At 39.4% G+C, this 16,177-nt stretch overlaps 1 protein-coding gene across 5 annotated transcripts in view; it reads left to right on the plus strand.

The window, feature by feature from the left end:
- Positions 1-227: 227 nt before the first annotated feature.
- The window catches only part of RPRD2 (regulation of nuclear pre-mRNA domain containing 2), a 91,239-nt gene continuing 75,289 nt past the window's right edge, over positions 228-16,177 (plus strand). For all 5 annotated transcript variants that reach the window (XM_082616494.1, XM_082616490.1, XM_082616491.1 and 2 more), the window contains exon 1: positions 228-1,431. In XM_082616494.1, the coding sequence (XP_082472620.1) occupies positions 1,227-1,431 (205 nt within the window). In that variant the 5' untranslated portion in view covers positions 228-1,226. The remainder of the gene's footprint in view (positions 1,432-16,177) is intronic.

Here is a 16,177-nt window from a genome sequence, read left to right on the forward strand (position 1 = left end):
TTGCCTTTTATTGTTTCCGCGTCTCGAAAATTCTACGGGGAAAATTTTCGTTTCACTTCATTTACTTCCTCTTCCTATAATCCAAAAAGTCAAGTGGCTGTGAGTGTTAATGTCCCAGGGGAGTGTAAAAAATTGTTTGGTCTGGGAGTCTGCGTAGTGAATGGCTCGAAGGAGCTGGCGCATGCGCATCCTCTGAGGCACTGCAAGATGGCTGCCAGCTACTTTGTGGCGCGTCGGTGCCCCAAGGAATTAGCAGCGGTGGCGGCGGCGGCAGCTGCAGGTGCCAGAAAATAACAGTGGCCACTGAGCGGTGCGAGTTTCTCGGCCCTGCTGTGTGAGCTGGACAGCCCCAAGAGAGACACCTCGCTAGGAAGCAAAACGCAGGGCGGAGCGGTGAAGCCCCTCCCCCAACCTCTCCTTAGTTTGACCAACTCCCTCTCCCACCCTTCTCTCCCCGTTTTTCCTCCCAGCCCGCTACGCGCTGGCCTGCTGCGCAGGCGCACGAATAACCGAAGCGCCTCCTTAGCCCTTGGGGCTTGTGGGCTTCTGCGCGCGCTTCTCGTTCTTCTCCCTTGATTGGCCAGATTGCCCCGCCATCACAGCTCCCTCTGCTTTTTCTAGGTTGAGAAGGAAGCAGGGGGGCGGGGCCAAGCAGCGCGTGCGCGATAGTGTTGCTGTCCCTTTGCTGCTATTGCGTTGCAAAAAAAAATCCTGACTAGGTAGCCTTGGGCCTTTCTGTGCTAGAGGATCTAAAGGAGAGAGAAAGATTTCTGCAACTGAAGGGGCAGTCGGGTAGTATTAACTTTAAGATATTCATGCCCGCTCTTAGAGGAGTGTGGGGAACGGCCTTAAGCGTTGAGAGCCGAAGAGTATAAAACCATTAATTTCCGGGCCAGGCGTTTAGAAAGGCTTTGCAGGACCTGTTTTCTGCGCAGTTCTTCCGTGATTACTGACTGGTTTAAACACAATCCCCTGAACAATTCCGATAAACCTTCGAAATCCGCAGCCCCTCTTTGCAGCGTGTAGGAGCTGCCAGCGTGCCCAGCAGCTGGTCCTCCCGTCCTACCTCCAGAAGAGCCTAGCGCGTGCACCATCCCCACCCCCTGGCCTCCCTCCCCACCTGCGGCTTTCACGCACTCGCAGTGATTGTTTTGCCCGCTCCCGCCGCCGTCGCCGCGGCCGCCGCGGCCGCCAGAGGAGCAGCAGCGCTTGTGCAAACCGGGAAGATGGCGGCCGGCGGCGGCGGAGGCGGCAGTAAGGCCTCCTCCTCGTCGGCCTCTTCGGCAGGGGCTCTGGAGTCCTCGTTGGATCGAAAATTCCAGTCGGTAACTAACACCATGGAATCTATTCAAGGCTTGTCGTCTTGGTGTATAGAGAACAAGAAACACCACACTACTATCGTCTACCATTGGATGAAGTGGCTTCGGAGATGTGAGTGTTGGGGGGTGACTGGGGATGGAAGGAAATACTACCCGAAACGCTTAGGGTTTCCCTGTGGAGCCACTGCATTCGGTTGGGGTTGTTCATATTAAAGCTTCGACCAGAGTGTACCCAAACTCAGACCCTATTCCTAGCCAGGATTGTCCTGAACTGCAGGAGGCTCATCATTTCTTGGATTTTATAGCGACTGACTTGGTGTGACCTTGGGCCGTAGGGCCCGCATCTGTTGAGATTTACATGTTGTTTCAGAGCCTTGTAAGGTGATGTTGTTTTTACTGAACCTTCACAGAAATTGTCGCGTCCGTTTATTTCTTATAGGCCCTGACGTGTTATGATTTCTTGTTTTCCTGATGATAGACACGCTATGGTTTAAGCAGTAGTAAATGCACCTATTTCGCTGGAATATGTGGGACCATTCTATTTTCCACTGACCTAAAACTTGTGATGTGTAAAATAAGAAGGGCCTTACCTAGATGAAGAGGTAACGTGAGCTCCACATAGAGCTGAGGCGACCACCTGAGAGGTTTTTGTAGCTATGTTTGCTGCAGTAAAATACAGGCTTCTTGAGACTGACCGGAAACAACCGTAGTCAGTATCGCCACTAACACCATAAAATGGAAAACATATCCGGCTACTTTTCAACCAGTTCAGATACCTTTTTAAAGAATAGGAATTGGTTTCGTAGGTAATCAAAACAAAGAATCAGGAAGTGTGCTTTTTGAATAGGTACTACTTTTTTACCCCAGTTAATTGCTTTTTTGTCTACATCGTGGAGTTTTTTTCACTTTGCTGCGTTACTGCAGAAAAGAGGTCTGTTCGACTGTCAGGAAGCATGGATTGTTTGCAGAAGATTTCAGATCTTTTAGGACAAAGTGTGGAGAAGTCATTTGTTGCTTCCTGCTGAGAAGAGAGGGTTGACCCTAAATCCATGTATATCTATTTGAATTTTAGGTCTGTCTTTGCTTCTTGTCTATGGCACGTCACCAGTGAGACCCATCATTCACTTATTCTTCTTATTCCACTTTTGCTATTGCCCCTATAGTGTTTTAATTTGTGTTTACTTTTAGGGAACAGATGGATAAAACTTACAAAGTCCTGGACCCCAAACTTCAAATCATTTGTGTATAAAGTTATTGTTGGGAGAGATGTTTTGTGGCTCTTTGAGTAATACATGCAGAAAGAGTTGTATAACCAAGGCAGGATTACCTATATTTACCAATAGCAGATCAAAGTTACTTTCTTTCCAAGAGGTAAAATTAGAACATACAATATCAAGTACCAGTCATTATCAAAGACTCACATAGTAAGTATCTACTATGTGCCCAGCCCTTTGTCATTTACAATATATCTAGTATCTCATTATACCTTAAACTAACCCTAAGAAGTAGATTTTTTAATAATTGATTTACAGATGTGGAAACTAAGCCTCAGAAATGTTAAGTAAGCTGCTTAAGTTTATACAGTAAAATGGTGGTGTTGGGATTTGACTCCACCATATCAGATGACAATGGCCACATTTAACTTTGTAAAGTAATGTTTTCATGATTATTCTTTAATGTTTTTGGTATACCAGTGGTAGCAAGCAGTGGTCAAGCCTGAGGACGTATTCTCCTTAAGCATATTTTTCTTCCTGTTTTAAAACATTTTTACTTTTTCTACCTTTGGGCTCTGGTGCTTTAACTGTATGGTTACATCATTTGCAAGGATAAGTTGGTCGCCATCCCTGCCTGTGGGATTACAAATGCAATTACAATATGTTTTTTCCAGTCAACGATAACGAGATACACTGGAGCCAGAATTTTTCTGCCTCTACTTTTGATATTGTGCCTGAGCTTATTTCCCTTGTTGATATTTTAAGAGTGAAAAAAATGATTGCTCTAGGAAGACAGTACTTCACTTGAAGTGCATTATATATAGTTTGTATAGTTAAATGCTTTTGGCTTTCTGTAAACCCGATTTTTTTTTTTTTTTTTTGGTCTGGTGGAATGCAACTTAACTTTCTAAAATGGTTAAGGATAATTTGTAGTTGTTTTATGTTTACATTGAGTGAACATCGTTTATCTTACTGTAAATAAAGCCTTTTGAGAGAAATATTCAGGAGATTGGTGTTAGAATTACTTTAGTTCGAGTTTGGTTTTTAAGTCAGCTTTAGGCAAATTTGTGATATAGGTGTCTTTGGCATTCCCAGCCTTTCTGTCCATTTTCCTGATGCCACTTTTGCTTCTCCTTTTTTTCTTTGGCATCCATTATTTAGTAATTTATATTTAGACCTCAGTGGGAGTTTAAGTGACAATGTTAACTCTTCCTGAGATATTTTCATTTTTATCCTTTATTTCATAATGTGTAATAAGAGACTTTTGTTCACTTTAAAGGAAATAATTTAGGGAGTTCCCTGGTGGCCTAGCGGTTAGGATTCTGGGCTTTCACTGCCATGGCCCAGGTTCAATCCCTGGTCAGGGAACTGAGAGCCCGCAAGCTGCGCAGTATGGCCAAAAATAAATAAATAAAAATTAAAAAAACAATAAAGGAAATAACTTAGAGAAGGCAAGTAGTCTTCCTGAAGACACACTCCATGGTGGGTTCTACTGATTTTATTCAGACTTGTTTTAATTTGTTTGATTGAAGCTTCCATTACTATCATTTTTCAAAAGGGATCTTTCTGTAGCATAAACAGATGTCATTTCTGTGCTTTAAAATCCTTCAGTGATATCCCATTGCAACAGGCTTAAAGGATTAAACTTCTTTTTACTACAAGTAAAAGGTCTACAAGGTCCTACACCACCTGCCCTGCCTACTACCTCTCAGGCTTCTTCTCATCCTATCTTCCCATCATTTAGATCCAAGCTCAAATATTACCTCCTCAGAAAGGCCTTCCCTAATGGTCTTATTTCCAATGGTTCCTTCAGTTGCATTCTAACACATCACTTTATTTTCAGTATATGAAATTACTTTATTTATTTGTTTATATGCTTACTGTTTATTTTCTTCCACCAGATGACAGGGCTATGTCTTCTTTGCTGCTACATCCCCAAGCAACTAGAACAGTGTTTGGCACACAATAAGTAATCAGTAAATATTTGCCAATATAATTTTGTGAAATAGTTAATCAAGAACTTGAATTGTTTTAATTTCTGTTTATCAGAAGGCAACGTTTATAATTTAGTAAAAGAAATGATAGGCATGGTTGCTGGCAGTTTCAAAATATGGCTCTTATATGGTCTTGAAGTGCAATTTGACTAGACTGTCATTTCTGTATTTTGTTCACCCGTCCCATTTTTAATGTAACATGGAAATAAGTATGGAAAAATAGAAAAACACAGACTTTAGAAATAGACCTAGGTTCAAATCTTAATTCCATCAGTTAATACCTGGGCACAGTACTTAAATTGTGAGTCTCAATTTCTGATCTGTGAGTAGAGATAATTATCTCTCATAGGCTTGTTGTCTAGATTTAAGAAGATAATGCACGTATTTTAGTATAGGTCCTAGCATATACATACATGTTCAGATTATTTATTATGGTGGCAACGATGATGTAGATAGTCTTAAGGTCCTGACTATTCGAAATAATTACTTTGTTTTGGGAACAGTGCTGGAAATTACATTCCCAGTCAGGGGGAGATGATTTGAACGAGGCTTTCTGTAGTGAATTAGCAAGTTCTCTGAAGAACTAGTAGGACAGAATGGAAAATACTGTGTTCATGATATCTCCAAGTTGTTTTGCTTCTAACCATTGAATGGGTTGGTCTATTTTAGAAGGTGTATGAGAATTGAAATGAGTTTTTGAAGAAAAGGGGGTTATAGGAAAGTAGAATCATTTGTAGAGCAGAAAAGCTGTTAAGATTTCCCTTCAGCTGTTTTTGGTACGAACTTTAAGTATGTACAAGATTAGAAAAGTAATAACACTCCTGCCACCACTGATCACCCCACTTCAGTAGTTATTATTATTTTTTTAATTAATCAATTAATTTATTTTTGGCTGCGTTGGGTCTTAATTGCCGTGCGCGGGCTTTGTCTAGTTGCGGCGATCGGCGGCTACTCTTCGTTGCGGTGCGCCGGCTTCTCATTGCGGTGGCTTCTCTTGTTGCGGAGCACAGGCTCTAGGTGCGCGGGCTTCAGTTGTGGCTCGTGGGCTGTAGAGCGCAGGCTCAGTAGTTGTGGCCCATGGGCTTAGTTGCTCCACAGCATGTGGGACCTTCCCAGAACAGGGCTCGAACCCGTGTCCCCTGCATTGGCAGGTGGATTCTTAACCACTGCGCCACCAGGGAAGTCCCAGTAGTTATTTTAATGGCCGATCTTTTTTCTTCTGTCCCCTTTACTTTCCCTTCTCCTCCTCCTCATTTGAAGCAAATCTCAGTACAATCTGGTATTTTCTCCACAAGAGAAACTGTTATATAAACATGGACTGTCCCCAAAAAAACCTCTTAATACAGGATTAATTTGTTGCAGAGAATTCGAAAAGTGCAATTTACTATTTTTGATGTATGGCAGTGGTTTCTCAGATCCTTGAATGGACCGTGAAGATGGTAATAATTTTCTAGCTAACTTTTTATCAAGTGCATATTATGTGCCAGGCACTGTTCCAAGCATTTTACACTTATTAATTCATTCAGTCTTCATAATTCTTTGAAGTAGGTATTGTTATGATCCCCACTTTACAGATGGGAAAACAGAGGCACTGAGAGGTTGAGTAACTTTCCCATGGTTAGAGAGCTAATAAGTGGTGGATCCAGGATTCAACCCAGGCATTCTTGATTTAGAGCATACACTCTTAGGCACTGTACTACGCAGCCTTTCCTATTCATAAAATATTTTCTACAATATTAGGCCATGCAGATTAACTAGAATGTCTAGATTTTGAAGCTTTGTGGGTATTTTTGTTTTTATTTTTGCTTTCTGTGGGAAAACTGATTATCTTGTATAGATTTGAAGTTCTAATAGTCATTTATAATTTAAAAAAAGGGAAAACAAGTTGAACATGTTAGTTACTAAAGTTGTTTACTTGATAAAAATCTCTAAATGTTAGGTTTTAGATTAAATAATAGAAGAATCTTTTTTGGTGGCAAAAAGTTTGGGGTACCACACTGGTACCTCCATTGGTCAGTGGAGAGTGAAGTCTATAATCCTGTATTTGATATTGCACAAATCTGAGGGTCTGGAACTATTTTTTGCAGCTCTGGTATCTGAAACGTAGCTATTCCTTTAACCATTTACTTTCCTTGTAATTCATCCTTTGTAGCAGATATGTTGGCTACACATATAGAGTATAACAGTACTGCCGTAGCTTTTTAATCATATATCCCATGTATACAAATATAGGTGGACTAGGTACACATTCTTACTTTAAGTTCTAAGATGAATTTTGCTTATAAATCCCTAGTTTACATTCAGTTCTTTTAACAAATATTTATTGAATACCTACTGTGCCAGGCACTGGGGACACAAGCAGGTGAATAAAATGGAGAAAAATTTTGTCCTCTCAGAGCCTATACTGTCAGAAGAGGAGACAAGCAACAAACAAACAAAATATTAAATATATTAGAAGGTAAAAAATATTAGGAGTGCTAAAGAGAAATATAAAGCAGGGAAGGGGAATACAGAGTGTTACAAGAGTTTGCAGTTTTAAATTAGGTGCTAAGGGAAGGCCTCACTGAGAATGTGACATTTGAGCAGAAAGGTAAGGTATAGGCGATATAGATAGGAGAGTGTGAGAGGAGAATGTTCCAAGACAAAGAGAACAGAAAAATACAAAGGTCTTGAGGTTAGAGTGTGCCTGGTGAGTTGAAAGAACAATAAGAAAGCTTTTGTGGCTGGAAAGGAGTAGTGAAAGTAAGGATTAGCAGATGAACTCAGAGATTATGGTGGATGATATGGCAGGAGGGGCAGATCACAAAGAATTTTCTTGGCATTCTTGGACTTTTATTTTGAATGAGATGGGGCAGAGGAGTGATGCGAACCGATTTCTCTTTTTAAAAGATCATTCTAGTTGCCGCAGAAATAGGGGTGCCAGTAGGTGGCTATTGAAGTAATCCTGGGATAAAATATTGGTGGTTTGGACAAGCTTTATAAGAAGTAATTTAATTCTAGACCTGTTTTGAAGGTAGATTCAAACAGCTTTCTAGATGAATTAAATGTGGGGTAAGAGAGGAGAGTTATCAAGAATGACTCTGGGGTTTTTTTGGCTGAGTGACTAGAAAGAGTTGACATTTATTGACAAACTTCACTCATTTAAAGTGTGCAATTCATTTGTTTTAGTATATTCACAAAGTTGTGCGACAGTCACCACAGGGTATCTGCTTAGTATGTAAATTGTCTTTAGAGCCATCAGCCTGGAAGAGATGTACTAGGAAGTAAGTGTAGATAGAGAAGTAAGTGTAGTAAGACAGAGTAATAGGTATAGATAGAGAAGAGGTCCAGAGAGAAGGCTCTGGGGCATTCTGGTATTTCAGATACCTCTTTCTACTTACTTGGTCTAATGTGTTATTGTGTGTGGTTCTTTCTGAGGTTCAAGGTAAACTTTCAGCTCCCCAAAGAAGTAATAAATCTATTTTGATCTCTAGCATATTTCTGCTCTTGGTTTAGGTTTAATGGCACTTCTGGATTAGTTAGGCATTAGGTCTGTTATAATTCCCAGTTGTAAAATTATTGCACAATCAATCTTCTCTCTGCCCTTTGGATGCCTAGGTCACCTTTTCTTCCATCCATTGCCCTAGGTTCATAGAGATGTTGATAGTTTCCATGTTTTCTGACAGTGTTTCAAAACATGAGCTACCATGATTATTACATGTGATTATTATAATGGTGTATACTGAATGAACCTTTTTATGTGTATTATGAAACTTTACAAGCAGTTGTTATATTCTTCATTTAGCTGCTTTGTCTCTCAAATGCAGAAAGGTTGTATTATATACATGGCCTTAGGTGGATTTAAAGCAATATGTAAAACATACTTTTGCTGTACATCCCATAGTAAGCTAAATGTTAAATTATATAGCAAATAAACATTCCCATAAATCAAAGTGTGAAACAGCATTGACAAACTTCAAGTGATTTTGTGGTGTGGAAATTACTAATATTAACATTTCCTTAAACAGGCCACCCCAAAATTACAGTTCTGTTGGTAGAGAAGGGGTGAGTGTATGTATGTGTGTAATTTCTTAGAGAGTGAAGACTTCTGATTTTATTCTTAGTGATTTGGCTTCCTGCCTTTCATAAACTAATAAATAATAGATGCATCCAAACTCCCTTTTCTCCTAAGCTTTTGTCATTCAGTTATGATCTTTTTAAAAATTTTTATTTATTTATTTATTATTTATTTTTATTTTTATTTTTTGCGGTATGCGGGCCTCTCACTGTTGTGGCCTCTCCCATTGCGGAGCACAGGCTCCGGACGCGCAGGCTCAGCGGCCATGGCCCACGGGGCCAGCCGCTCCGCGGCATGCAGGACCCCCCCGGACCGGGGCACGAACCCGTGTCCCCCGCATCGGCAGGCGGACTCCCAACCACTGCGCCACCAGGGAAGCCCTATTTATTTTTTAATTAATTAATTATTTTAACCCCCTTGGCATCAGTCATGGACAGAGAAAGCCACAATTCCAAGATCCCTGGTCTCCGGATTCAAGGTACAACTGTCAATAGCCTCTGTCCACCAGGCAGGTGATGGAAACCAATTTGCAAGTGTGAAGCTAGCTGGTGGGAAGATAAGGAGGGGGCTGAAGGGGCTGTGAGGCTCCTTTTTCTAAAAAAATAATTTTTTGGCTGCGTTGGGTCTCTGTTGCTGCGCGTGGGCCCCCTTCACCTGCGACGAGCTGGGGCCACTCCTTGCTGTGAGCCGGCTTCTCATTGCGGTGGCTTCTCTTGTTGTGGAGCACAGGCTCCAGGCACACAGGCCTCAGCAGTTGTGGCTCGCGGGCTCCAGAGCGCAGGCTCAGTAGTTGTGGTGCACAGACCCAGTTGCTTGGCGGCATGTGGGATCCTTCAGGACCAGGGCTCGAACCCATGTCCCCTGCACTGGCAAGCGGATTCTCAACCACTGCGCCACCAGGGAAGCCCAAGTTATGATCTTTTTTTTTAATCTTTTTTTTTTTCCACTTTTCCCAAGTGTTTAGTGTTCTACAGCAGTACTTTAAAATATTTTGGGTTAGTTGTTTTAAAATTTCATCTGAGAACTAAGACTACATGAGGTTTTTTAATGTGTAAAAGGAGCTCAGAGACCCTAGTAAAAAAAATTACTCAAAAACTTAACACTTGCACAAACCACCTTGACTGAGTTTCTCATCTGTTTGTCAAGGCACAAAAAGGAGTTGGTGCTTTGTAGTGCTTTTGATTTCACAGCATCCACAGATTTTAGTTATAGAACACTGGAGAGATGCACATCTTGTGGAGAAGTAGTAGAACCTAGTTACTCCTTTTGGAAAAAGGCAACAATTCCATTTGTGCTTTAGAACATTAAAGTCTTTCTGGCTAAGATAAAGATAGTCTAAAAAAAACTCATTGTTTTTCTTGTTCTCTTAGAAACATTGAAATAGAGGCTGTTTGATGAAAGAAATAAAATGTTTAATACGCTGGGTTTAAATTTTGGTTGCAGCCTTTTATCTTTCTCTCATCTCTCTTCCTTCACTTCACTTGCTTGTGATTAGTTTCACTTACTTTCACCCTATGGTTCTTTGGTACCCACCAGAGGTGGCTGGGGGGAGAAAGGAGATTGATTATTTCCTTTAGTGAAAGTTTCACTGTTAGAAGGGAAAAGATTTTTTAATGTTAGGCATTATAACTTACCATTTTTAATTTAAAAAAGACCCGAATGGATCCTGTGCTGTTTTTGTGTTCCCTTTACTGTCATTATAGTTTTTAAATGGTAGCATAACGCATTATTTTAAAATGATGATCTCTGTCCAAGAGGCAGTATTACTTGAGTTATTAACGTTTCTTTTATAGTGTATTCCTATGTCCAAAGATACAGAATTCAGAAAATTAATTTAGGAATATTGGGTGCTTACTCTATGTAAAACTTTATGTTAGGTCGCTCACTGAAAGAGATGGAATTATAAGGAACTTAACGTTTCGTAACTAAGATAAGAATTGAACAAAAATAACTTGTTCTGGGAAGTATGATAATATGAGTTTTTATATGCTGTACCAGTTTCGAAGAGTTATCACTTTTTGGTTGGAGTGAAGTTATCATTCACTGAGCACCCTTACTAGGTATCAAACATATATATATATATATATATATATATATATATATATATATTCCTATAATCCTAACATAAGCTCTGCAAGGTAGGAGTTATCCCCACTTAAAATTCTTATAAACCGAGACTTAGGGAAGTCAATTGATTATTTTGAGGAAATTGTCAGACCATTTTTATAGTATAGGAAAGGGAAACTGCCTGGTTTCAGGGTGGCTAAGCATAAGCTTAATTTCCCCCCCCCCCCTTGGTTTTGTTCTCTGAAGGCAGAAGGTGAGAGTGAGTGGGAGAAATACAAGAAATACTGTGGATTCAAAGCCTGAGTTGCTTACAAGTACTTTGTTATTATTTAACAATGTTCTTTATTAAATTTCCAATCATTAATACAGTTAACTTCACAAACATTATCACTAATAGATTTAGTAATAAATAGTTAACATTTCCTGAGTTCTTATCATGTGATCTCATATAATATAACAATTCATGAGGTATTGATATTATGTAATTTTTATTACTTAGTAAGGCTATTAGTGATATATATGTAAAATTACGTTGGTGAAGGGAAAATAAAATGTATAGATGATATAACTGAAGCACTTGAAGGCTCAGTGAGGTAAAATTAATTGTTCAAGTTTCATAGCTAGTAAACAGTAGAGCCAGAATTAAAATCTAAGCAGTCTTGACTCCAGAGCCTACTCTCTACCTTTGTGCTAGACTGTATTCCACTTCTTTCAAAGTCTGTTGGTATTTTGTAGTGTTCCATGGTGTGGTATATATAGTATAATGGTTCCCAAACAGCCCTTGTGCCTGTTTTTTCCCAGCTTTTTTATATATTATTGACATGTTAACATTGTGTAAGTTGTGATGATTAGATACATATATAAATTGCAAAATGATTACCGCAAGATGTACTCTTTTAGTAACTTTCAAGTATATAATGCCATATTGTTAACTATAGTCACCATGTTGTATGTTAGATCCCCAGAACTTATTCATCTTATAACTGCAAGTTTGTACCCTTTGACCAACATCTTCCCATTCCCCCACTCCCTGGCTCCTGACAACCACCATCCTACTCTCTGTTTCTATGAGTTCTGTGCCTGTCTATTTTGATGATTTCACTAAGCTGCAGAGGTGAAAAAAATTCATTAATTCGTATATAGCAATAGACTGAATATAGAAGCAGATATGAGAATTTAGCTGTCTTCTGTTAAGCCAAACATTAGATTTTCAAGAATGTAAAACAGTGCTACTCTCCTCACTAAATTTTTTCTCTTGCAAATATAGTTATTTTTAATAAAATATGTAGTAACTTATTAACTGAATGGTTTTACTATTTTTAATGAATTAATAGATATTTAAAAATTCTTAGTTTTAATTTATTATACAGTAAAGAGCATAGATATAACTAACCCACATAAGCAAAAGCTCTTTGGGGTCTTCAGTAATTTTTAGGAGGGTAAAGGTATCCTGAAACCAAAAGGTTTGAGAATTCACTGACTTACTGATATGTTGTAGAATGACCTTTATCAAGTTTCTGCAACATACACATCCACTGTCTCTCATCTTAATACTGTGTATTGCCCAGGGGTTACCAGATGTTATTTTATAACCATTTAATTACTGTTTTTTAATTTGTGAGATCATAAGTTTGATAACTTCTTATTTTGCCAAATAAGGATGTAAAATACACTACCATTTATATTATCACTATCTTTTTTTTTTTTTTTTTGCGGTACGCGGGCCTCTCACTGTTGTGGCCTCTCCCGTTGCGGAGCACAGGCTCCGGACCTGCAGGCTCAGCGGCCGTGGCTCATGGGCCCAGCCACTCCGCAGCATGTGGGATCCTCCCGGACTGGGGCACGAACCCGTGTCCCCTGCATCGGCAGGCGGACTCTCAACCACTGCGCCACCAGGGAAGCCTTATCACTATCGTTTTATAAATTACCACTTTATATGAAAAATTTGCCTTAATGTCCTTGTCTTTCAGGTCTTAGCTCAAATGTCATCTCCTTAGAGGTTGATCCCTATCGTCCTAGCTAAAGAGCCTACCCCCCTTTGCTCCTACCTATCATTCTCTTATTGCATCACCCTATTTTATTTTCTTTATATACCTTTTCCCATTATAAAATATTACCTTATTTATTTGTTTATTTACTGAGATGCATGTCCCCTCTCACCCCCAACTAGAATGTAAGCCCATCACAGCAGGGACTTTGTTTTGCCCACCACTACATCCTCAGCACCTTGAAGATGGTGTAGAACATAGAAAGTGCTTAATTAATGACTTTCTTATATATGACCACAAAGCACACTTCGAGAATTGTTGCTATAGAGGTTTTACATGGTTTTGTTTACATAGATTTACATATGTAGGGGGATATACAATATTGTATAGTGGTTAATTGGCAAAGTACATGGGCTTTGGACTCCAATAGGCATTATAATTATTACTTAACCTCTTAAAGCCTTTAAATAGGGATAATAATAATACAACACACCTTATGTGATTGTTGGTGGTATTAAAAAAGATAATTCAGGGCTTCCCTGGTGGCGCAGTGGTTGAGAGTCCGCCTGCCAATGCAGGGGACACAGGTTCGTGCCCTGGTCCGGGAAGATCCCACATGCTGCGGAGCGGCTGGGCCCGTGAGCCATGGCCACTGAGCCTGCGTGTCCGGAGCCTGTGCTCCGCAACGGGAGAGGCCACGACAGTGAGAGGCCCGCGTACCACCAAAAAAAAAAAAAAAGAAAGATAATTCATATAAAGTGCTTTGCAAACTACCTGACATTTAGAAAGCTCAGCACTGTACAACAGAAATTAACACAACATTGTAAATCAACTACACTTCATAAAATACACATACATACATATATATATATATAAAGAAAGCTCAGCAAATGGTAACTATTGTTGTTTTTAAATGCAATTATGGTATGTATTTTTATTACACCGTGTTTCATGCAGGCCTGTGTGCTTAAGCTTTAAATTCTTCCAGTTAATCCTGCATACCCTAGGTGAATTTTTTTTTTTTTTTTTTTGCGGTACGCGGGCCTCTCACTATCGTGGCCTCTCCCATTGCGGAGCACAGGCTCCGGACGCACAGGCTCAGCGGCCATGGCTCACGGGCCTAGCCACTTCGCGGCATGTAGGATCTTCCCAGACCCGGGCACGAACCCGTGTCCCCTGCATCGGCAGGCAGACTCTCAACCACTGCGCCACCAGGGAAACCCCCCTAGGTGAAATTTTAAGGTTAATAATCCAAAGGAATGAACACAGATTTTTTTAGGCCTTTTTATTTTATTTTATTTTTATTTATTTATTTTTTTGGTACGTGGGCCTCTCACTGTTGTGGCCTCTCTCGTTGCGGAGCATAGGCTCCGGACACGCAGGCTCAGTGGCCATGGCTCACGGGCCCAGCCGCTCCGCGGCATGTGGGATCCTCCCGGACTGGGGCACGAATCCGTGTCCCCTGCATCGGCAGGCGGACTCTCAACCACTGCGCCACCAGGGAAGCCCTAGGCCATTTTATTAATACTAGAGAATGCCTGGAAAACACACTAATTTGGAAACTATTTACCTATTTTGAGTATTTCAAGTACCTATTTGTATAACAACATCTTGCAGTTCATAGAATTTAAGAATCTTTCATATATTTTTATAGCCGTTGTGCTAATATGAAAATGCATCTCAGAGAAGGATTTCACAGGGACAGCAATATCTTTAGTGCTGCTGGATTTTTAAAAATAACCTATCAAAAACAAGGGGTTTATAAAAATTTGAGTTGGAATAATAAAGACCAAATATTAATCATATTTTCATTTAAAATATTAAATTTGAAATTAAAGATTTTTTTAAAAGAAAATTTCATTACAAGACACATTTTGGAAGATCAATTCACTTTGTTTTAAAAGTCTTTAAAAACCTGATAATAGAAAAGTGAACAGCTTTTGAAATCCATTTATAGGTCATCCTTACACATATATACTGTGTTTAGTATAAACTAGGATAAGAATTTATTTCTGTTCTCCTATTCATTCTTATCCTCAGATTGCCATGTACAGTACATACGTATAAACTGATAAATGTGGATAAGATACAGAGAAAATAAAACATAGCAATAAACAAAAAATACAGTATGAATTTGACTTTGTACAACAGCATTTTCTAGAAAGTGGTGATGTTTAGTTTAGGTTGTCACTGTCAAAGCTTAGGTACTATGAAGTTAAAGTTAAACCTGTTTCATGCTGCTAGACTTTAGTACCTTTAATAAAATGCTTCATGAATTTCCAGAAGGAGTGGGGGATAGGCTATTCAGTATTTTCCAAACTTATTTGACCATGGAGTTCCTTTCTTTTCTAGCCATCTCATGTGATTACTGTTCCATGGAACACACATTGGGAAGCTTTGTTAATGGATGTTTTTCTAGGAAACCCCCAATTAAAGAGCAGAGAGAACCAGTTTATATTTGTGTGTAGTAAGAAAGGCTTCACGGAGGAAACAGTTGTTCAAAAAATATGTGAAGCAGGTGAAAGAAGGCATCTCAAATACAAACAAAGGTGTAAAAGAATCAGAAGCAGAGAGTGAACAATCAGAAGTACACATAGACAAGTGAGGGTGGAAAAGACAAAGAGAAGCAATAAAAGCCATGATTTTTAAGACATGGTGGGGAGGGAAGGTATGTTGAAAACAAAGTAACTGTGTATAGGCACAAAAGCTACAATAGATAGTGATTGTAACACTGGACCAAAATTACTTTTTTGTAATACTGGTATTAGTATATTTTCGGATTTATTCAAAGCTTTCAGAATTCAAAAATTGAAGTTAAGTCTGTGAGCCCAGATTTTTAATGTATTTCATATTTTAAAACATCAAGTAAAAATGTAAATTTATAAAAACATAAATATTAAACATAGATTATCATTATAATGTAAATCATCAGCTGCTCCTGGTTTTGCTGCTTCCTTTGACTTTGGTCTTTTTGTCTGAGGTACCTTTATAATTGCTTTGTGTGATGTAGCTGGTTGGGTTGGACTTTAGTATCTTCTTGCCATATTTAACTCCCCTGACCAGTGCTTTTGGAACCACCTGTCTATGTTCAGTAGTTCAGAATTGCCAAAGTTTTGACTTCTTTCTTGGCCAACTTGGGAAACGTTTCCCTAATGAAGTTTAAATCCTTTCTTTTCCCTAGGAGAGATTCTTTGTTACGGAAGGTTCTTTCCCTCAGGTTCAGACTCTCCCTATAAGTGGGCCGTGACAAGGGTAGAGGGGGGTGAGTCAGGGGAGTTTCCTGAACTGCATAGTAAGTAGTGTAAGGAGTTTGTGGTGAAAGTGAGAGGAATGGGGGTGGGTGAGTAGGTAGGAAAGAGATAAAGACAACCAAGGACGATGAATAAACTGCTTTTGTATTATGCCAACAAAAATATTGTATTTTGGTCTTTAAAATAGCAATACCTGAAACTGATATTACAGTTTCCAAAAATAAATGATAATATGTTTGGGGGAAATGTTCAGGAGCCACTATAATAATCTAACCAAATGACAAAGA

This window comes from Mesoplodon mirus (assembly GCF_964341445.2).
Source record: "Mesoplodon mirus genome assembly, chromosome: 3".
NCBI classification, from domain to species: domain Eukaryota; kingdom Metazoa; phylum Chordata; class Mammalia; order Artiodactyla; family Ziphiidae; genus Mesoplodon; species Mesoplodon mirus.